This window comes from Canis lupus, chromosome 8 (genome assembly GCF_048164855.1).
Source record: "Canis lupus baileyi chromosome 8, mCanLup2.hap1, whole genome shotgun sequence".
Classification (NCBI taxonomy): domain Eukaryota; kingdom Metazoa; phylum Chordata; class Mammalia; order Carnivora; family Canidae; genus Canis; species Canis lupus.
In genome coordinates, this window is record NC_132845.1 from 71,138,207 (window position 1) to 71,160,499 (window position 22,293).

Consider the following 22,293-nt stretch of genomic DNA (forward strand, 5'->3'; position numbering starts at 1 on the left):
CAGAGTCCAGGGATGGCAATTTGGCCTGAGCTGGAAGGGATGCCCCTTTCTCAGGGGTGTGTGCACGACAATAGCCATCAGGCTCCAAAGGAAGGCAGTCTGAGATGGTGGTGTGGTAGGCAGTGGGGAGGCAGCACCCTAATCCCGGCCCTAACCCTGACCCTAATCCTAGCAGTCAATCAAATCCATGAGATGGAAGGGCAGACCTGGTGGCTCAGTGGTTTAGCGCTGCCTTTGGCCCAGGGCCTGATCCTGGAGACCAGGGATCGAGTCCCATGTCGGGCTCCCTGCATGGAGCCTGCTTCTCCCTCTGCCTATGTCTCTGCCTCTCTCTCAGTGTGTGTCTCATGAATAGACAAAATCTTTAAAAAAAAAAAAAAAAAAAAAAAAAGAAGGGCTCTACACACAGGTGAGGGACTTGATTCTCACAGTCAGGATGTGCTAGACACAGGCGGAGTGTACCACCCCTAAGGAGCTGACCTGGGAGGTCAAGATGCTCAGCATCTATACCCCCACTGGTCCCTCCCTTCTCCCTCCCTCCTCATGGTCCACAAGCCAAGGCTGGACACCAGCCCCCTCTGGCCCACCTTTTCCAACCCTTGCTCACATGGGAGGCTGAGGCCCCAAGGCTTAGTTTTTCAGAACACCAGGTCTGCTTTCTTCTGAGGCTTCTCCCTCATCTTGGGGGTATGGGGTGGGGGGATGGCAATCTGACTCCTACAACCCTTTCAGTGCATGGGTCACTGGGTCCCCTCTCCTCTCTGGTCTCCAAGCTCCTGTGTTTGTTTTTGGGCAGGGAGTGGGGAGGACTGCTATCCCAGGGTACCACAGGCCTCATTACCCAAATAGGGTACATAAGCCCATGCCTGCTGGCTGGCCCCCCTCCCTCCTAAGTTAGATAAACACCATCTGTCTAGTAGGGAGTCATGGATGGGGTGCACTGATACCTCCTGGGCCAGCTTCTTCTGTGGCACCTGGGGGAGACTCCTGAGTTTGCTGCCCCTGCCTGTATCCCAGCAACCTCTCAGCCCACCCTGATCACCCAGTGCCCCATGCCCAGCCTGCCTGCCCTCTTTCAATTTCCCAGCCAAGGCTATAATGTTTGCAGCCAAGGCAGTGGTGCTCGGGAAGATGAGATGGTGACAACATCCAAGTCCTGAAGGGAAGGATTTGGTCTGCACCAGGCTTATTGGCTAGGAGGGGAGGAGAGGTTCCCAGCCTGGGAAAAAAGCTTGGCACTAGGGTTCAAGGGCTTATGACCACCAGGAAGTCTGGAAATCTCAGAGATGGGTTGGAGAAAGCCTAGGACGCTTAGTTCAGCCCCACCCCCCACCCCCTACTGCGTCTTCAGTCTATCTTACCGGAATTCCCTGAGAGTCTCTCTGACAGGGTCCTGCTTGGTCTCTCCCCAAGGTCATGCTTTCTGTAACTAGCCAGCTCTGACCACAAACAAGTGTTTTCTTGGAACTTCCAGAACCTGTATCCCTGGGGCTTCTACCCACAGAATTGTGGACTATGCACCTCTTCCTAGAAGAGGAGTCCTCTGTCTGCCCACAGTGCCTGCTGAGGATGAAAGCTGGCCAGGCAGCCTGTGGACCCCTTGCCTTGCTGTCCTTTCCCATCCAGTCACTCTCTGGGTCACCCTGGCTTCCCCAACACACTCCCTACCAGGGGACACCTATAATTAGGGGTATTCAAGGGCTAAAACACTCTCTCAGGCTGAACCTCAGATTTTTTCCTCTACCAAACAGAGGGAAGCCCAAGTCTCCTCTAGTACTGAGCCACCTCCATCCCTGGAGCTTGGGCTGCAACAGAGACGGAATATTCTGGGTGTTAGGGAGAAAGCACAGCCCTCTCCTCCCCAGCTCCCCTGGGTCACATCAGGTTCTAGTCAGCCTCTTGGTGGGGGCAGTTCTTGGAGTGTGCTCTGGCCCCAAACTTGCCTCTTCCCCTGAATCTCCCCTTTTGGCCACCCATGGTCTGGGGTTGGATGGGATTTGGTATAAAACAGGAAGCTGAAGTTGGGAGCAGCTGAGAAATGGGGAGCGCTGAGAGAGCCCCGGGAGGAGGGGTGCCCACATTCGGTGTACCAGGACCTTAAATGCCCTGTCCCAGTCGGTCCCGTGATGTCCCAGGAGGCGGGGGAAGGGAAGAAAGGGACGGGAATTTGAACTTTCCTCATCGGTCCGGCGCCCTGGACGATCAGGTTGCAACATGACCTGGGCCCGGGGCCAGAGCGTGTGGGCCAAGGTTACATCGCTTCCAGCCAATGGGGTCGCGGCCGGGCTGCCGGTGGGGGGTGGGCAACACCCCCCGCAATCCCCACCCCAGCCCGGGCTCCCAGTCGGAGCTTCAAGGGCCGTTCTGTGTCCAGCGGTTCTCAGTAGGGGAGGAGGCGCCGCAGAGGAAAAGGAATATTTGCACAGAGAAAAGATCAAGGCCGGCCGATCCCCCTTTCACCTCCACGGTTTTCGGTTGATAATTTATCCTGGCCCCTCCGCTCCTGGGAACTTTGCTCCAGGGCACTGGGCCAGAACCCGGGTTCGCGTCCTCCCCTGGGACGCAGGCGTGGAGCCGGGGCGGGGCGCAGTCTGCGCGGTCTGCGGCGGAGCAGGGGTCCTGGGCAGCGTCAGGCGCTCAGCCTCGCGGCGCCCCGGGTCGGCGAGCCCTGGCCTCCCGGGCCCCGACCCCACGCGGCGTGCAGCACCCCCTGCCGGGCGACCGCTGGGAAACCGTGCCAGCTGCGCCCCCCTGGGTCCGCCCGGGGCACCCTTCTCCCGCCACCCTCGACCTAGCAGGTCCAGAACAGATGTCCCGGCAACTGGGGAGTGCGGGGTGGACGAGCGACTGGGAGTCGGGGCCATCGTGGGCGTGAGGGGTGTCGGCAGGGAGCAGGCATGGAGTGGGCCTGGGCCGGCGGCTGCGCAGGGAGTGGAGGGCTGCGGTGGCTGGGTGGGGAGTGACCGCCAGAGTGGAGGGTGGGGATGGCTTGGGGTCCTGAGGGTGCGAGGGATGCCCTGGCGTTCCTCTGGGGGCAGACGAGTCGGGACGGGAGAGGGGCCCGAGGTGGGCCTCCGGCGGTCGGGGTGGAGGGCAGGCGGTCGGTGCCCTGGCGGGGAGTGCGGGCGGTGAGCCACGGAAACCTGCAGGTGCGCGCTCCGGGCGGAGGGCTGGGCCGCGGTGGGAGGACGCTCGGGGCCGGGGCAGAGGGGTGTCCAGGGCGTGGTCGGAGTCTCCGAGAGTTTGGGGCCAGGTCGGGTGTCCGGGGCCCCAGCGCGTGGTCCCGCCACGGAGGGCCGAGGCTGTCGGGCCCGGAGCCGCCCTCACCTGTAGGCCAGGCTCATGCACTCGAAGAGGCGGGTGAGTGTGGGGTCGATGCTGCGCGGCCCGAAGTCTGCGGGCCCCATGGGCCCCTCCTGGTCGCGCCGCCGGGGCAGCGAGTCGCTGTGCGGCGACGACACCATGAAGTGACCGCTGTGGATGACCTGCGAGCGGAGCAGCCCGCCCGCGCTGCGCCGGGCACTCGGGTCCTCCGAGTCTGTGTCTGAGTCCGAGTCTTGGCTGGGGACCCCCCGTGGGCCGTGCAAGCCCGCGGCCAGACCCGCCAACGCCCCGGCCATGGCTTTCGTCGCCGCCGCCTCGCCCCAGCTCGCGGGAGCCGCCAGCGCCGCAGGCGAGGTCCGACTGGCCTCATTAGCATGGCCCCGCCCCTCCGGCGCAACAGGTCGTTCGAGGGGCGGGGCCTCCTGAGCGGGCGGGGCGGGGCGGGGCTCAAATTAGCATAATCAACACACTAGTGTGAGCGCCCGCGTCCCCACTCTACCTGTGGGTCTAGAGTTTGGAAGAGGAAGAAGAGATCCTTATCTCCCCTCCCGCCCTTCCTTTTGGGGTGCCCTTACTTCGTCCGAAAGGGGTCTCAAGAAGAGTTCATTATCAGTCGTTCACAGCTGAGCCTGAAAGCGCCTCAGTGCCTGGCGTTCCTTGCTTCTAGGGTCCCACCCCCCACCGCTTAACGCCCCTTACCTTAACTACACCCCTCCCTCCCCGCCCTCTCTATCTCTCGGCTCACATTCACTCCCTCTCAGTCCTGCACACAGCTGGAAGCACCCACCTCTCAGAAGTCTTGTGTGGCCTGGCCCACGGGAAGGTCTCAGCACCCCCAGTTGCCATTATGATCATCACTACACCTGCACAGAGGCCCCAGAGGATTAATGAGTGTGAATCCAGTGGCGGTGGGTGACAGGTGGCAAAGTGGAGCCTTGGTCACCCTCCCCTGGCATCCTCCAGGCAGGCCACCTGTTCAACAGCTCTGAGCACCCCTTCTCCCGGGCACTGAGGTCCAGCTCCTGTCCCTGCTCTCACCCTAAGAACATGAACTGGGGTGTTTGATCTGAGGCACTCACACTGTCACCTCACTGGCATCTTTAACAGTCCTCAGAGCTGGGATTCTTGCCCCATGTCAGGGGGTGTCACCAGAGTCCACAGAAGTGGAAACACATTTGAGTAGCTACAGAGGGCCAGCTATAAACCAATCTAGAATTCCAGACTTCCCAACCAGGGCTATCTCTGATGGGGGATTGGAGGGGTAGAGGCCAAAGCTAACCTCCCTAGGTTTGGTGGGAGGTGTGACCTATGTCCGGTCACAGGAGGGAAAGAGGGGGAGGTGGTCAGCTGGGGCTGGAAGCTCAGAAAAGGTTCTATGAGTGTTTCCTCCATGCCCAGGCTCCCGAAATCAAATGGCAGTGCTTCAAGGGCCCTTGTGACCATCTGAGGCGCTGAAATGACATCCCAGGCTGCTCACAGGCCTACCTTCCCACCCACCCATGTCCCTTGGCCAGATACCTCTCCCTGGCACAGTCACCTCTTGGTCCCTGGAGCCACAGGTGCTATCTTCCCTTGTCCCCTGATGTTCTCTACAAGGGGTGCATTCTCTCTGCTCATCTCAGCCACATTCTGGGGCCTCAGGTGCCCACCTCAGCTGGCCTCTTCTGGAGAGAGAGCCATTCCTAAGTGGCTTTATTGGGATCCTTGGCACAGAGACCAACAGAGCTGTTCCTTATCCCTGTGTGCCTGTCTGGCTTTGCCCCTGGCCTGTGGGCCCTGATGCAGCACTATTCCTCCGGTGTCTGAACCCCCATGCTGAGCATGCAGGGACTTGGGGGGAATGCAGGGAGAAGGGCATGACAATAAGCAGAACTGGTGGCCACTGTGCAGGACAGGGGTGGGAAATAGGGCTCCTCTCCCTTGGAGACTCTTAGCTTCAGGTACCCTGGCTTAAGCAGAGATCTGAATTGATCCTCACTCTGCCACTAATTCCATGAATGACCCTGGGCAAATCTCTGTCTTCCTGGGGCTCTTTCTCTCTACCTATAAAATGAGGCAGTTGAATTCAGTGATTTCTTAGGATTCTGTAACTGTCAACACCCTTGGTTCTGAGTCTGTGCTACAGTGTCCCAACTCACCCCACTATGCTCCCACTGGTCTCCTGTCCCCAGGATAAAATCTCAGAATTGTCTCCTATGGTTCAAGAGACTTTCCCGAGAGTTGAGTCTCAGTAGGGTGGATTATATGTCTCCCCATTTCTCTTCCTTTCCCCAGCCATCACTTGGCTCTCAACAAGCACCTGCAACCTGTTCTTGCCCTCCTCAGGGCCTGATAATACCTTTGGGGGATGGAGTCCCAAAAAGACAATCATCCTGTGTGTAAATCAAAACAAAACAACATGACATTGTACAATAAATGCAAGGACGTTCACAAATTCTGATTCTCCCATGACAACGCCTTCAATTAGAATGAATATATATACACTAAATTTAAAAATATATGTATCTCTCCATTACTAAATTTTTTTTAAAAGAAAAAGTTTGGGGCACCCCGGGTGGCTCAGTGGTTTAGTGCCACCTTCAGCCGGGGTGTGATCCTGGAGACCCAGGATGGAGTCCCATGTCAGGCTCCCTGCATGGAGCCTGCTTCTCCCTCTGCCTGTGTCTCTGCTTCTCTCTCTCTCTCTCTCTCTCTCTTTCTCTCTGTGTGTGTCTCTCATGAATAAATAAATAAAATCTTTAAAAAAAAAGTTTAGGGCAGCCCGGTGGCTCAGCGGTTTAGCGCCACCTTTGATCCAGGGCGTGATCCTGGAGACCTGGGATGGAGTCCCATGTCAGGCTCCCTGCATAGAGCCTGCTTCTCCCTCTGCCTGTGTCTCTGCCTCTCTATCTCTCTATGTGTGTCTCTATGAATGGATAAATAAAATCTTAAAAAAAAAAAAAAGAGCTGTCTTAAAAAAAAAAAGTTTAAATACTCCAAGCTTGGGGTGCCTGGCTAGCTCAGTTGGCTAAGCGTCTACCTTTGGCTCAGGTCATGATCAGGATCCTGGGATTGAGCCCTGCCTCATCAGGCTCCCTGCTCAGTGGGGAATCTGCTTCTCTCTCTCTCCTTGCTCCTCATCCCCCATGTATGTGTGCGCCGTGTGTGCGTTCTCTCAAAATAAAATCTTTTATTTTTAAAGATTATTTATTTATTTGTTTGTTTGTTTGTTTGTTTATGATAGACACAGAAAGACAAAGAGAGGCAGAGACACAGGCAGAGGGAGAAGCAGGTTCCATGCTGGGAGCCCGATGCGGGACTTGATCCTGGGTCTCCAGGATCATGCCCTGGGCCAAAGGCAGGCGCCAAACAGCTGAGCCACCCAGGGATCCCTCTCAAAATAAAATATTTTTAAAAACTTTTTAAAAAATAATAAATCAAAGCTCCAAGCTTGCTAGGGACCTGAATGTATGCTTCATCTGCCTTGTCCAGCCTCCCCCAATCATTATACCTAACCATATTTGAAGTAAGTTATATTACCTCCATTTTTCAGTTGAAGAAACAGGCTCAGGGAGGGGAGCCATTTGCTCAAGTTCCCACAATGAGAAAGGGCAGAGCCAGGTCTGACTGTGAAATCCAGGCTTCTTCACTCATAAGGCTGCCACTCTCTCCTCTCCTCTCCTGCCACCTGGGCTGCCCGGGCTCTCCCCTCTTTTTTTTTTTTTTTTTTTTAAGATTTAATTTATTTATTCATGAGAGACAGAGAGAAGGGGAGAGAGAGCATGGACAGGGGAGGCAGCAGAGGGAGAGGGAGAAGCAGGCTCCCCTCTGAGCAGGGAATCTGATGCGGGACTTGATCCCAGGACCTCAAGATCACGACCTGAGCCAAAGGCAGATGCTTAACCAACTGAGCCACACAGGCGCCCCACTCTCTCCTTTTAAATGCTTCTACCTGTAGTCAACTGGAAAAGTCAAACCAACTGGTGGCATGGGGGCCCTGGAATGCCTAGATGTGGGCATAGCCAGTTCAAGGTCCCCTTGCCCAGATGACAGTGCAGGCTCGTGTGAGGTGGCCTGGCTCACCCTGGTGCTCCCTTTCCCATCTGGCCTCTGTCACCCACTGCCCAGCATTTACAGCCTCTCTCTACAGCCAAGTCTTGTTCGCAGCCCACAGACCCAGGACCAGGTCTGGATTGGCTTGTGAAGTCCTGACTGGCAATCCTGCTTGACACCACACCTGCCCAGTGTCCCAGCCTTAGTTGGTGGGATCCCTCCCCCAGACTGCCCCTCCTCATCGGGGAAGTTTGCCCAAACTAGCAATGCCACTTCCACCTCCAACATCCTCCTGGAGTTCCCACAACCCTACTCCAACACAAATTTTAATTGCATTTGGCAATTAAGTCCCAGGGAGGGGTGCACATTCCTCCCTGTCCCACTAGATGGCGAATAGTCCGAATCGCAGAATTATAGTTCTCTCTATAGACCAGTTTCCTCCAAGTGCAAACATGCAAATGGGTTTTTGTTGAATGAATGAGTTTAGGCTATATCTGTCTACTAACTGTGCTCCATCCATCCATCCATCCATCCATCCATCCATCCACACAAACAGATGGCATTTACTAAGTGTATATTATGTGCCTGTTCCAGTGCTGGGTATTTCACTTTTACAAAAGTTAAAAAACACAGAAAAGCAAAGATTTGGCACTTGTAATATCCAAAGAAAAAGTAGATTAGCAGCTGCCCAGAGTTGGGAAGAGTTGGGTGTGGAGAAATGGAATGACTGCTAATGGGTATGGTATTTCTTTTTGGGGTGATGAAAATGTTCTAGAATGAGATAGTGGTGATACTTTCGTAACTCTGTGGCTATACTAAAAGCCACTGAAAAAGAATGAGTTGATATAAGTGTATTATATCTCTGAAAAATCAGGCACTTTTAGACATTCTATTTCCTGGTAGGCATTTCCTCAACTGTGCATTGTGTGGATGTGTTAGTATGGTCATGACCATTTTACAGAAGGGGAAACTGAGGTTTGGAGTGATTCAGAGTGCTGTTGTGAGAATTGACTATAAATGGCTAATGTTGGTGGAGCCTAACCTAACCTGTCTATGGAATCTTCATAACAGTTCCTTGAGCTGTTTCAACTCATTTCAACTCATCTTGTAGACAACGAAACAGGCTTGCCAAAGGTCACAAGTAAGAAGAGAGCTGAGAGTCAAACACGGTCAATTTGATGCCAGCCTGCCCACAGGAACCTATATTCTCACATTAGGACTAGTGATCTTTCAGGAGGACATGGTGCCAGCAGAACCTCATCCATACTCCTGCCAGGTTAACTTGGCACAATCACTTTGGAAAACTGTTTGTCAGTACCTGTTAGAGCTGAAATCTGCATCCCTTATAACCCAGCATGTGTATATGTGCACCAAAAAACATGCACATGACTATTCATACAGCAATATTCCTATCAGTTTGGTACTGGAAACAACCAAATGTTTATCACAGGTGAATGGATACATGCCTGGTGGTATAGCCGCACTACAGATTTTTTTTTTTTTTTTTATGATAGTCACACAGAGAGAGAGAGAGAGAGGCAGAGACATAGGCAGAGGGAGAAGCAGGCTCCATGCACAGGGAGCCTGACGTGGGATTCGATCCCGGGTCTCCAGGATTGAGCCCTGGGCCAAAGGCAGGCGCCAAACCGCTGCGCCACCCAGGGATCCCCGCACTACAGAATATTAACACAGCAATGGGAATAAACACGCTACAACCGAATGCAACCATATGGATGCATCTCACTGATCATACATTGAACAAAAGAAGCCTGACATGGAAGTGTATGTGCTGTAAGGCTTCATTTATATAAAGCTCCAAAACAAGCTGATCTGTGATTTAGGAGTCAAGTTAGTGTTAACTTTGAGGTGACAGGAGGGATCAAGAAGAGGCTTCCTGGGATGCTGCTAACATTTTGTTTCTGTATCTGGGTTCAGGTTCCATGGGTACATTGGCTGTGAATATTCAACAAGCTGGATACTTATGATGTATATACTCTTTTAAAAAAAAAAGATTTGGGCAGCCCCGGTGGCGCAGCGGTTTAGCGCCGCCTGCAGCCCGGGGTGTGATCCTGGAGACCTGGGATCGAGTCCCACATCGGGCCTGCATGGAGCCTGCTTCTCCCTCTGTCTGTGTCTCTGCCTCTCTCTCGCTCTCTCTGAATGAATAAATAAATAAATCTTTAAAAAAAAATAAAAATAAAAAAAAGATTTTATGTATTTATTTGAGAAAGAGAAGTGAGGGTGAAAGAGAGAGAACACAGCAGGGGGCAGGAGAGAAGGAGAGGAAGAAGCAGACTCCCCACTGAGCAGGGAGCCCAACACAGGGCTAGTTCCCAGGACTGTGAGATTATGACCTGAACTGAAGACAGACACTTCACCAACTGAGCTGCCCAGGTGCCCCTGTAAATGTATTGTTCATACATTTTTTTAAATTATGAAAATATCAAGTAAAAATAAATCCTATGTCAACAACCCCTGGGCCCATTAAGAAGCACTGATTTTTGTGCTCTGTGAGAGAGGAGGAGGAGATACAGAGGAGGAGGTACCACAGAGTAGAGATAAAGTGAGCATCAGCTACTTCCACTCGTCTATTCACTGGTGAATCTATCTGTGTACGTAGCCATTTACCTGCCCATCCATCCGTCCGTCCATCCACCCATCCTCCAGTAGTCAATCTGCCCACCTATCTGTCCATTCGTCACCTGTATGTCCATTCATCATCTGCCAACCCATCCATCTATCTCTTCCATCCACCTATTTATCCACCCATCTCGTACCAGTCTTTCCATCTGTCCATCCTTCCTTCCATCTACACATCTACCTAACCTTCCATCTCTTCATCTGTTTCCCACCCAAGTACCCCCTGAGCTGCCCATCCACCACACATATTACTTGCCTGCTGGTATCATGCCCTAGGTTAAGCCAGGGGTATTGAAGCAAGGGGATGCTGAGACACTTATCACATGATTCCTGCCCCTAGGCAACTCAGCATGGGAGACTGAGGCATGCCCATCAGAGATTCAGAATGGGGGCAGAAATAGTGCCCAGGACTGTGAAAGTTCAGTGGAGGGAGGGCTGACTTGCAGCACATGGGGCAGTGGTCAGAGAAGGCTTTCTAGAAGGTATGCTTGAGATGGGCCTTGAAAGACAAAGTGGGTGTCACACATGCAGAGAGGGGAGAAGGTGTTCTAGGAGGGAACAGCAGGGGTAATGGCAGGTCTGTGGAATCACAGAGTGGCAAATCATTCAAGTGGCTGGGGTGAAAGCAGGGTGCTAGCTGCCTACAAAGCTGCTGTGCTCCCCTCCCCTGACCCTACCCCCAAAGCCCAGGTCCAATGGTCACTGAGGCTTCTGCACCAGTGCCACTCGAAGTATGACCCATGGACCACTGCCAGGCCATGGATTCCCTTACCAGTTCATGACAAGATGAATATATAAGTTGAGAACAAATGTTTAGGAACCATATTAATTTTTTTAAAGATTTATTTATTCATGAGAGACACAGAGAGAGAGGCAGAGACACAGGCTGAGGGAGAAGCAGGCTTCATGCAGGGAACCCGATGTGGGACTTGATCTCGGGACTTTGGGATCATGCCCTGTGCCAAAGGCAGACGCTGAGCCACCCAGGTGTCCCTAGAACCATATCAATTTAATAGAGCAATCTGATACCTGTTGAATATAATAATAAAACACTAGGCCAAAGATGCCTGGGTGGTTCAGTGGTTGAGTGTCTGCCTTCAGCTCAGGGTGTGGTCCCGGACACCTAGGATCAAGTCCCACATTGGCTCCCCTCGGGAGCTTGCCTCTCCCTTTGTCTGTGTCTCTGCCTCTCAGTGTCTGTCATGAATAAATAAATAAAATCTTTAAAAACAAAAAACACTAGGCTTATAGTTTATTTCTTCAGTTGAATTTTTCTTTCCTTTTTTGTTTTTAAAGATTTTATTTATTTGAGAAAGAGAGAGAGCAAGTGCATGAGTATGGAGGAGGGGCAGAGGGAGAGGGAGAAGCAGACTCCCTCTTGAGCAGGGAGCCTAACACTGTGGATCTCAGGTTCCCAGGATCATGACCTGAGCTGAAGGCAGCCGACTGAGCCTCCCAGGTGCCCCTCTTCAACTGAGTTTTTCTAGTAATTCATTTTTTATTGTATTTTGCATACTTACACATCCATGGCAGATTAAAAACAAAAATGGGCCCTTTGCCCATTTCATTTGGGCTGCAAGTAGTTTGAGAAACACTGGTAGACAATACATATTCTTTGCCAAAGTGGCTTCTTGGTCATTATCTCATTTCTCTGAGAGCGGGGCTGGGTGAGAACTTTCATCTCCATTTTACAGCACGACTGGCTGAGGTGCTCACAGATGGCCAGGAGGCAGGGCAGAGATTTGAGCCCATGGCTGACATCACGGCAGGCAGCCCCTGGTGAGCTTCTGCCCCAGGTGGGAGGGCCCAGGGGAGGAAGAGAGAAACAACTGGAGAAAGACCAGCAGACAGGCTGGGAACCTGGATGCAGAGCCTATCCCAGAGTATCTGTGACTGAGGGAGGACAGGAAGAGGAGATTGGACAGGTCAGTCTGGCCTTCCCCAGACGATTCTAGAAGAACCAGGCCAGGTCCCTGGTATCTGGGGGAATGTGCAGTGAGGTTAGTTTCAGGCCCAGCCCGCTTCAGTCTCTTCTCTGTCTTCTTCCCTCTTTTCCTTCTGAGACAACCACCACCACCACCACCATGCACACACACCAGCCCTGCATCATGCAGCTTCCCATCCACATGTGCTTCCAAAGCCTGCCCAAAGTTGAGCCAACAAAACCACCAGTCTCTGTCTCGTCCTCGGCAGGAACCACAGCATGTTTATATGCTTCACTCCTCTTGTCCCTCAAGGAGACTCGATGAACAGGGATTATGATTACTTGGTTTATATGAGGGAACAGGCTGAGAGAAGTTAAGTTATTTGCTTAAGGTTACAGAGCAAGTAATTTAAGGCTCTAATTCCTGACCCTGTAGCTTTTTTTTTAAAGATTTTATTTATTTATTTATTTGAGAGAGAGAGAGAGAGCATGAGCAGGGTAAGGGGCAGAGGAAGAAGCAGATTCCCTGCTAAGTGGGGAATCTGATATGGGGCTCGATCCAAGGACTCAGGGATTGTGACTTGAGCCAAAGGCAGAGGCTTAACCCACTGAGCCACTTTGACCCTGTACTTTTTGACTAGTTGACTATTGGAGAGGAAAGGGGAGCCATTTCCAGAGTACAGCCCATGGTGGGGGTGGGGGGCTAATGTGCAGGGATAGCTGGGAAGGAAGAAATCAGTGGTGTGACCAGAGGGGTTATCTGTCTGGAAACTTCACCTTCTCCAACACTTTGGCTGCCTCCAGGCAGCCTTAAAACCCCATCCCAGGCTAGAAAAAAGCAGAAATGATGTGAGTGGGGCAACATGTCTTTTCCCTAGTCTGTTGGTGAACAAGTAACATGCAAATGTTATTTTTGGATGACTATTTGGCAAAATCTGTTATACCAAAAAACATTTCTACTCCTTGACTCCTTAGGTTCAATTGCAGGAATCTATCCTATAAAATGTTTCTTTTTCTTTTAAAAAAATATTTTATGTATTTATTCATGAGAAACACACAGAGAAAGAGGCAGAGACATAGGCAGAGGGAGAAGCAGGCTCCATGCAGGGAGCCCAATGCGGGACCCCGGGGATCACGCCCTGAGCCAAAGGCAGATGCTCAACCACTGAGCTACCCAGGCATCCTCTATAAAATGTTTCTAATCTGTAAAAATATTTCCTGGAGCACCTGCCTGGCTAAGTCGGTACAGCATGTGACTTTTGACCTTGGGGTTGTGAATTTGGGACCCACATTGGGGATAGAGATTACTTAAAAGTAAAATCTTTAGGGGGCTCCCACGTGGCACAGTTGGTTGGGTGTCCAATCTTGGTTTTGGCTCTAGGCATGATCTCAGTTTCATGAGATGGAGCCCCCACATCAGGCTCCACACTCACTGCAGAGAGCTGTGAGTCTCTCTCTCCCTCTCCTCCAGCTCCTCCTGCTCATGCTCTCTCTTTCTCTAAGATAAGCAAATCTTTAAAAAAATAAAATAAATAAAATATTTTAAAATAAAAATGTTTCCCTAATATGCAAAGATATATGGGGATGTTCCTTACGGCATTGTTTATAATTCTAAGGAACAGGAAAATGGTTGAATAAATATTGCAAATCCCTATGGCAGAAAACTAGGTAGCTGTTAGCAACCTTGTCTGTAAAATGGAGATGAAAAAGTATCTTCCTCTCACAATTTTTATGAGGATTAAGTGAATCAATACCTCTAAAGTTCTCAGATGGTAAATGCTAGCTATCATCATTATCATGAAAGTGTAGAAATAGTAAAAGATAGATAAAAAGCAATGCTGACTTAAGAAGGAAGTTACAAAATAATGTGTGAAGTGTGATCTCATTTGAGTAGAAACTAATAATAGTGAACATTCACATATGGAAAGAGAAGGAAAGTCTGGACATATAGGCACCAAACTATGGCACTGGTGGTCTTTATGGGAGGTGGGAAACAGACATTCGCTTGTAAATTTCCATTAATGTCGAAGTTGTATAAGACTGTGCATGACTTTTGAAACAAGAAAAAGAAAATTCTCCAAGAAAGTAAAGAAGAGGAGTGAGCATAGTAGATGATGGCATGGGAACCCCTTCCTTTCTTCTTGAGGACCCAAAAGTCCACAGATCAAAGCTGTCCAAACAAATGAAAAAGTGTCCCTGATAGGCTAACCAGACATGGGGGAAAGGGAAGGGGAAGGTGCAGCCTCCTGCCCCAGCTCCTCTTGAATACTATTTCTCAATCTAGGGAGCCCAAGGACGCCATGGGGGACATTTTCTCTTTAGGGCACAAGGCTCAGGAGACTGGCTTATCAGGTCCCTATGGGTCATCTCAGGCAAACCATTCACCCTCTCTGGGCTTCACCTGCCCTCCCTGTAACACAGGCAGAAGCAGACTAACCTCTAGGTATGTTGTGAGCAGCCAGGGAGGAGAACGTGGTAACTGAGCAGTGCACAATGGGGGTCAGCTAGGAGATGAGTTTTTGCCAAGAAGAACCATCATGCCAAGAGTCTGTCAGTCTACAAAAATGTCACTGGCCACCATTTACCAATGGACAATTTTTACTCCCAAAACTTCTGACACCAAATGTCTTTGCCAACATCACTTTTCTCCAACACAGGCTGAGTGTCCTATGATTTAGTTACATTCTGACACTATCTACTAGGAGTTAGTATCCAGTCCTACAAGGTAAAGGCTCAGTCCCACAAGTCTGTCTCAATTGCAGACACCAACCCAAGTCTGGGTTATCACTTGTATCACCGACCACTATAAATCAGGCGATCCCAGCACCCCTCCTTTACCCCTCCTTTAGGCACTCCAGTTTGCTGGAAAGGCTCACAGAACTCAAGAAGACACTTTGCTTGCATTTACCATTTCATCGTAAAGGATACAACCCAGGAAAGCCAAATGGAAGAGAGGCACAAGGCAAGGTATGAAAGGTGGGGGAATGCATGGGGCATCCGTGCCCCCTCCAGGAGTACTACCCTCCCAGCACCTCGATGTGTTCACCAATCCAGAGCTGTCCGGACTCCTTCATTTAGGAGTTTTTAAGGAGGTTTCATTAGGTAGGCATGATTAAGTCACTGGTTATTGGTGATTGAACTCAATCTCCAGCCCCACTCTCCTCCAGAGAGATGGAGGGTGGGGCTGAAAGTTCCAACCTTCTAAATCCACCTTGATCTCCTTGGTGACTAACTTCCACCCGGAAACTATGAGGGGCCGCCAGCCGCCAGTCATCTTAGCACGCAAAGAACATTCATGGCTCTGGAGTGCCCAAGGGCTTTCAGAGCTGGGTGCCAGAAACTAAAGCAAGGACCAAACAGATACTGCTCAGGACTCACATCTGCTACTTGGAAATTTGGCAGGTCAGGATGGGATAAGCAGTGGGAGGCAGCAAGGGCAACAGGCTCATGTTACTCCAAGGGACTCAGTTTGGAGCCGCAGCTTGCATCGGGCCACCTGGTGTGTCACACTGGTGACCAAGCCAGGTCTCCTGCCTCCCAGCTCTGGCTCCTCCACGCTGCACTATTGGAGTCTCACAAGAGACACCCAGAAGTAGAATAGGTACCACTGTGTTAGTCTACCCATTCTACAGGTGACAAAATAGACAGCCAGAAAGCAGGTGTGCCTTGCAGTACAACCATACTTCTTCATACCTGGATGGCATTTCTGGCCACCTCAATGTGCCAGGGTGGGTCTGTGCCTGGTTGTTCAGAGTCAGTCCTGGGAGAATAGAATGGGGAGTGCCTCGAAGGGTGTGGAACCCTCTTGGTCCTCCCTAGATCTCTGCCTGCTTGGGGAGCATCTGGGTCAGACGACACCCCTGCCATCCGGGGCTCCCTGGCACCCAGGCATGGGGACAGGGTTGGGACTCTTGTGCTCAAAAATGTTCCTGCATGTGACCTTGGGTTCCTCTCAGCATGACTCCCATACAAGGAAGGAACTGTATCATGGGTTTTGAGCACTGGTTTCTCACCTTTAAAATGAGTGTGGGGATATGATGTTAAATTTACAGGCTCATTGGCAGAATCAAATGAAATGTGTGAGAGCCGGTGGTAGGCACCTGAGTGTGGATTTCCTTTCTCCTTCCCTCCTTCCTCTGCCACCTCTTCCTTCCTAGCCAACATGTCTGAGTACAGGGTCAGAGAAAGAACCAGGTGCTGTGGCACAGACAGTGTGGGGACCACCTCCACAGTAGACTGGGGGATGGAGAAAAGCTTCTCAAACCAGCTGAGGGTGGTACAGTCAGCTCTGCCCTGCCCTGGATCCCCTGGCCTCCCCATGCTAAGTACTATGACAGTCACCCCAGCCCCATCAGGGCTTCAGGTCCCTGAAAGGACACAGAAAGGGGGCCCAAGGAGATATCTTTCTCATCTGAAGTCACATGGCTGAGGGGGCTGTGTGGCACAAAAGCTGGTATGACTCCTAGCATTAGGGAGGCCTAGAGATTCTGGACAGGACCTAGCTGATTGACACAGACCCGCACGCATGCTGGCCAGCTGGCCCCATATCTCAGGACCAGTCCGAGGGATGCGTCACCTCTGTATCTATCAGTGCCAGGCCCTGCCCTGTTGGGGGCTCCCTATACAAGGTCAGCTTAGCCTACCTCAAAGAGGAAAGGCAAATGTGGGCGGCCTTGCTCCGAAGCTCTGACGGGGAGGTGGATGCAAGGGGAGGTGGGGGCAGGCCATGTGGACATCCGTGAGCATCCATGAGTACACCCCCTCTTGTGTGCTGCTCCCTGGACGCAGAGCACATGCTTGCCCACACCTGCTGCCCACAGTCCTGGTAAGCACGCTCAGCCCCAAGTGACGGATGAGCAGACTGAGGCCCAGGAGGCAACAGGGGGACAAGTCAAAGGCAGCAGTGGGAACAGAAATTGGAGCTTTGGAGTCAGGGTGCCTTGTTTTGAATTCCAGCCCTGTCATTTCCAGGCTGTGTGGCCTCAAGTCAATGCCTTGACTTCTCTGGGTCTCCATTTCCTCATCTATTAAGTGGAGACTATCCTTTCTCTCTCAGGTTATCAGGAAGAAGGAAACAGTGGCAGAAAATCCCTACACAGTGTCTGGCACACAGACACTAAAATTTAGTATGTATTTAAATTTTAGTCCCTCCTTCCCCCACCAGCCTACCTGGGGCCTGAGGGAGCCTCTCCTTCCTGCCTCCCCTGCCTCACATCTGAGCCCAAACCCGTTCGTTCGTCAGCACTGACCAGGGAATGAGAATTGGGCTGATGAGGGCCTCTCTCAGCCCAGACGCCTGCCTGTGCCCCCCACAGAACCAGCAGTAGGGGCATGGCTTCAGAGGGGGGGGTCCAGGTAGGGCTTCTGCCCAAAGGGAAGAAGCGAGCTTTGGGGCAGGTGTGGCCAGTGGGAGCCTCAAAAGCACGGAGGCTCCCACTCCCATTCCCACTCAGCGGTTTGTCAAAACTCACTATGCCCTCCACCTCAGTTTGCAAGTGTCACCTCCACCAGTGCCACACACACACACACACACAGGCCAGAGGACTTCATTTACAGCATTCCTACACCCCAGGTGGGTCCCTGACCCTGGCGCCCCTCACTTAGGCCCAGGTCGAGTCTTGATCCCAGCCTGAGCCCTGTGCGTGATTCCACAATCCTGTCTTGGGGTAGATCATGTCCTTAGTGGGGATTGGCGTTGCGCCAGAAGGGTCCCCCCCTCTCAAAAGAGGTTGCCACAACACAGAGCTCCTCAGTGGGAAGCTCCTCCAGGATCTGCCCCTGTCCTGAGGCTGAGGAGCTGAGCCTCCCTGGGGTGAGCATGAGCCTACTGCTCAGGTTCCTAAGGCCTAAGATCCCCAGGTCCCAGTTCTCCTTCCTCTGGGCCTGGGGGTCTGGGCAGGGGATGGGCAGGCCAGATGCAGAGAACAAGAGACACACCTGGACAAGATGGAGACCTGGGCCGGATTCCCAGCCCCACCCAAAACCGGATTCAGCTGACCCTGGGATACCATACCCTTTGCGACAAAGGATCATGGAGACCTTGCTTGGAGTGGGCTGCCCTGTCTTCCAGAGCATCCTGGTGTCCCATTTTATCCTGTTCCTATCATCACTGCAAGTGGCCCAGGAACAAGACTCCTGTTGTCAAAGAGGGAGAGCCAGGCCCAGAGAAAGGAAGTAATTTGCCCAAGGTCACACAGCGAGACACAGACAAGAACTCAAAGCTCCTTAACCCAGTCCAGGCTAGACCACAGCTTCTTTGCCCACCAGGGTGACCTCAGGAGGCACCGAGGTGGGGGCAGGGTGGCTGGGAGGCAGAAAGAAGCCCTGGGCTTCCTGGGCCAGATCAGCAGGAGTACCCTTTGCCACTTCTGTAGCCCCTACCTGTTGGCTAGAAGTCTGGTGGCCATGAATCCACATGGCTTCCCTGCCGGATGGTATCTGGCTTCTTCCTGCCCAGCCAGGGGGAGCTCTGAGTCCTTGCTCCTGATCCTAGGACCCACCTGGAGCCAGTTTCTCTGCTGGCACTCACACCTGTCCAGGGCAGAGAGTGCAGCCGGGAGGAAGGCCCTCCCTCCTGCCTCCCTCAGCCCACTCTCAGCTCTCTGGAGAGTTGAGATCATTCAACCCTTGCCCAGTGCATGCGACCCCAGGAAGTAGTAGGAACCTATGCACACCTCACTCTGCTCCTGGAGGAGTGGGCAGGATGAACTCTTAGATTCTTAATTCGGAGCTCTCTCTGAGGTATGAGCTAGCCTCCTTCTCCAGGCAGCAGAGCCAGGACAGGTACACAAGAGTATTAAACCCCTCTGGACAAATAGAGCCGCAGAAGTGTCCCTCCCCATTTGACAAGTACAGAGACAGAGGTCCAGTCTTGGGGAGGATCAGCTCCCCCTGGCCTAGGCACCTGCACCCACCTGATGCCCTCCACGCCCCTCACCTGGATTCCTCACTATCTGCTGGTGTAGCAGGTCCCAGGCAGCGCCCCAGAGTCCCCTCCAGCGGTGTCTGGGGTCCGGGCCACGGGGCACATGCAGGATGCTCCCGGGCCGAGGCCGACAGCGGCCGCGTCTTCTCTGCGCTGGCGGCAGAGGGCTCTATGCACTGCACCCTGGGCCCGGCTTTTAGTGGCGGGTGTGGACTGGGCACTGCCCGGCCCCCGCCTGCTCCAGATGTCCTTTGCCCCTTGATCCGGTGCCTCCTTCTCTCCTTAGCACGTGGGTGGCAGCCGCTCACCCGTCTGGCGGCCTGTGGGACAGCCATGGCCCGGGCCACGGGCCCAGGCGTCTGCCAATCCCCGTCTGGGACCTGCTCGTGCCCCGCTCACCTTTAACCCCCCTCTCCCCGGGGGCTTGGTGCCGGCTCCCAAACTTCGGGCTGGGTTTGAGAAGGGAGGAGCCACAGGTATGGGGCCATGGCCCAGGTGGGCAGAGCAGAGGCTGAGCCGCTGCAGTCAGCTCCCTGAGCCCCAGCCCCTCTGGGAACCTCATCCTGGTTCCCGGGTTCCCTCTCTCCATTGAGCTCCCATCCAACTCACCCAACCCCATTCATTCCCACCCCCCCACCCCCCCACCCCCCGTGTCAGCTCCATCCCTGAGCCCTCTCCCTCTCCTGGATTTCGCAAGGCCCTCACCGAGCACCCTCTCCCTTCCCTGGGCTCTTATCCCTTCCCTGAGCAGCAGCCGGCCACTTTCTCAAGCACACACCCTCCTCCACCCTTGCTGAGCCCTCCCGCTCCAAGACCCTCTGCCCTTCCAGAGTTGCCATTCCCTCCTGACCTCCTTTCTCTCCTAAGTCTCCTCCTAGTGCCTGTTTCTTCAAGAATAAGATGGGAAGCAGGATGGAGGGGATGGCGGTGGTCTTGCACCTTCACCTCAAAGAAAGGCAGAAGAAAGAAATTCCTCCAAGGAATCCAATCTGGGAAGGCTTCCTGGAGGAGGAAGATGTTCATGGTTCCTTTGATGCTAACAAAGAAAGGAGTTGACTTTGATGGCTTCTGGTGAATAGCTCCCCTCCCTTAATGGAAGCTGGGGAGGCATGGGTGTCTCTTCAATTAAGAAGTCTCCTGAAGATCAACAGAACGTATCTCCCCCTTCACATGAGGTTCTCTAGAGCGAGGGCAGGGTCTCATTTCAACTCAATAAATCATTACCACTTCTAGCTAATGTTTGCCAAGTATTGACTACTTGCCAGGGTCCTGCCTACACCTCTTAAGCCCTTTATGTGGGCTAATTCATTGAATCCCATCAGTGACCAGAGGGGGTGCTGGGTATTTTATCCCCATTTTACAGATGAGGAACCGGAGGCATGGGGAGGTTCATACAGGTGGTAGATGGCAGAGCTGGAGTTTGAGAGCAGGTGTCCCGGCTCCGCACCTGCTGTATGATAGACCCTTTGCTGGGAGCTAGGGACTGGAAAAATGAGATTAATGCTGTTCCTGTTCTCGGGGGACCTTTAGTTTAACAGGAGGGGGAATGGATGAGTCTTTAATGACTCCGGTATAGGTCAGGTTGGCCTCAGGGCTGTGACAAGGAGTGCTGGGAAGGAAGGATGGATCCTGCCTTTGGAGGAGGAGGTATGTGCTAGGCCCAGAAGGATAGGTCAGTTCGTCAATAGCTTTGGGACAAGGCATTGCGAGGATGGGTATTTGAGGTGGAGGGACATCTTGGGGAACAGTCAGATGTCTGGCTTGACTGGGAAAGAGTCTCTGGGTCGAGTATGAGAAAGAGGGAGAGAATCATGGAGAAGCACAGATGTCCGACAAAGAAATGAAGACCACCTGAGGGCAGCCCAGGCGGTTCAGTAGTTTAGCACTACCTTCAGCCTGGGAGTGATCCTGGAGTCCCAGGATCAAATCCCACGTTGGGCTCCCTGCATGGAGCCTGCAGAATTTCACGAAGAAGGTTTGGGGGTAGATGGAAGATTCAGGGCTGAGAAAGTCTTTCCTGGATTGAGCCTAACTGCCTGGTAGGATACTGACCCCCCCAACCCAAATAAGGGGGTACCCTAGAGACTGACTTGCAGAGTCGGAGATACTCCAGGGGGTGGCGACCAGCAGGCTGTGGTCTTCTGGATGGCAGGTAATGTCTGTGCCTCCCAGGATGAGGCCGATGGGGAGCCTCACTCTTCAGCCTGCTTGCTGGCTCCTGGGTGCCTCACACCATGCAAGTGGGAACACGATCATAATGCTAGAGAGTGTCCCTCTCAGCAGAAAGACAAGATGGTTGAAGTCAAAGCCTTCACCTTCAAAACACCTACAAATCATGTACTAGGGGTACCTGGGTGACTCAGTAGTTGAGCGTCTGTCTTTGGCTCAGGTGGTGATCCCGGGGTCCTGGGATCAAGTACAACATTGGGCTCCCCACAGGGAGCCTGTTTCTCTCTCTGCCTATGTCTCTACTTCTCTCTCTTTGTGTGTCTCTCATGAATAAATAAATAAAATCTTAAAAAAAAAAACAGAAACAAAAACAAATCACGTATTGTTTCGATGTGCATGTGTCCAAACTAAAAGTATCCTTTTTGCCAAAACAAAGGAACCACACACTTGTTAGAATGACTAAAATGAAAAAGACTGACCATATATAAAGCATTGGTAAGGATGTGGAGTGACTGGAACTCATATCCTCCTGGCAGGTGGGGTGGGGGTGTTAAAATAGTTTGGAAAACAGGAATTTTCTTAAAATGTTAAACACCTGCCATCTGGCCCCATCATTTCACTCCTAGGTGTTTGGCCAAGAAAAATAAGGGAATATATCCATACACAGACTTGTACACAAATGTTCACAAAGTCTTACTTGTAAAAGGCTTAAACTGGAAACAACCCAAATGTCCATCAACAGAAAAATGGATAAACAAATTGTGGTACATCCACACAGTGAAACAGCAAACTGCAATAAAAAGAAACAAACTGTAAGTGCAACAGAATGGATGAATATCAAAATAATTAGTATGAGTGAAAGAAGCCACACAAAAAAATAGTATGTACACTGTATGATTCCATTTATATGAAATTCTGGAAAATACAGACTAATCTGTTGTGTCAGAGAGTAGATCAGGGATTATCTGGGTTTGGGGCTGAGGGGTGGGGAGAGGTTGGAGGGAGAAGTCACAAAAGAGGGGACACCTGGGTGGCTCAGAGGTTGAGCGTCTACCTTCATCTCAGGGCATGATTCCGGGGTACTGGGATCGAGTCCCACATCAGACTCTCCACAGGGAGCCTGCTTCTCCCTCTGCCTGTGTCTCTGCCTCTCTCTCTCTCTGTGTCTCTCATGAATAAATAAATAAAATCTTTTTAAAAAGCTTGGACCTCAGGGACCCAGAAATAGACTAACCCTAAATCTTTAGACACACACACACACACACACACACTCATATGC

The 22,293-nt window shown here is 52.1% G+C and overlaps 1 protein-coding gene across 7 annotated transcripts in view; it reads right to left on the reverse strand.

The window, feature by feature from the left end:
• Window positions 1–20,005, reverse strand: part of MLXIPL (MLX interacting protein like) — a 34,784-nt gene extending 14,779 nt beyond the window's left edge. For 4 of the 7 annotated variants that reach the window (XM_072837455.1, XM_072837459.1, XM_072837457.1 and 1 more), the window contains exon 1: window positions 3,328–3,671. In XM_072837455.1, the coding sequence (XP_072693556.1) occupies window positions 3,328–3,620 (293 nt within the window). In that variant the 5' untranslated portion in view covers window positions 3,621–3,671. Of the gene's footprint in view, window positions 1–3,327; window positions 3,672–4,111; window positions 4,185–18,301; window positions 18,343–19,695 lie in introns of those variants that run through there. The other 3 variants (XM_072837456.1, XM_072837460.1, XM_072837458.1) reach the window with 3 other exon arrangements.
• Between the last annotated feature and the right edge of the window lie 2,288 nt (window positions 20,006–22,293).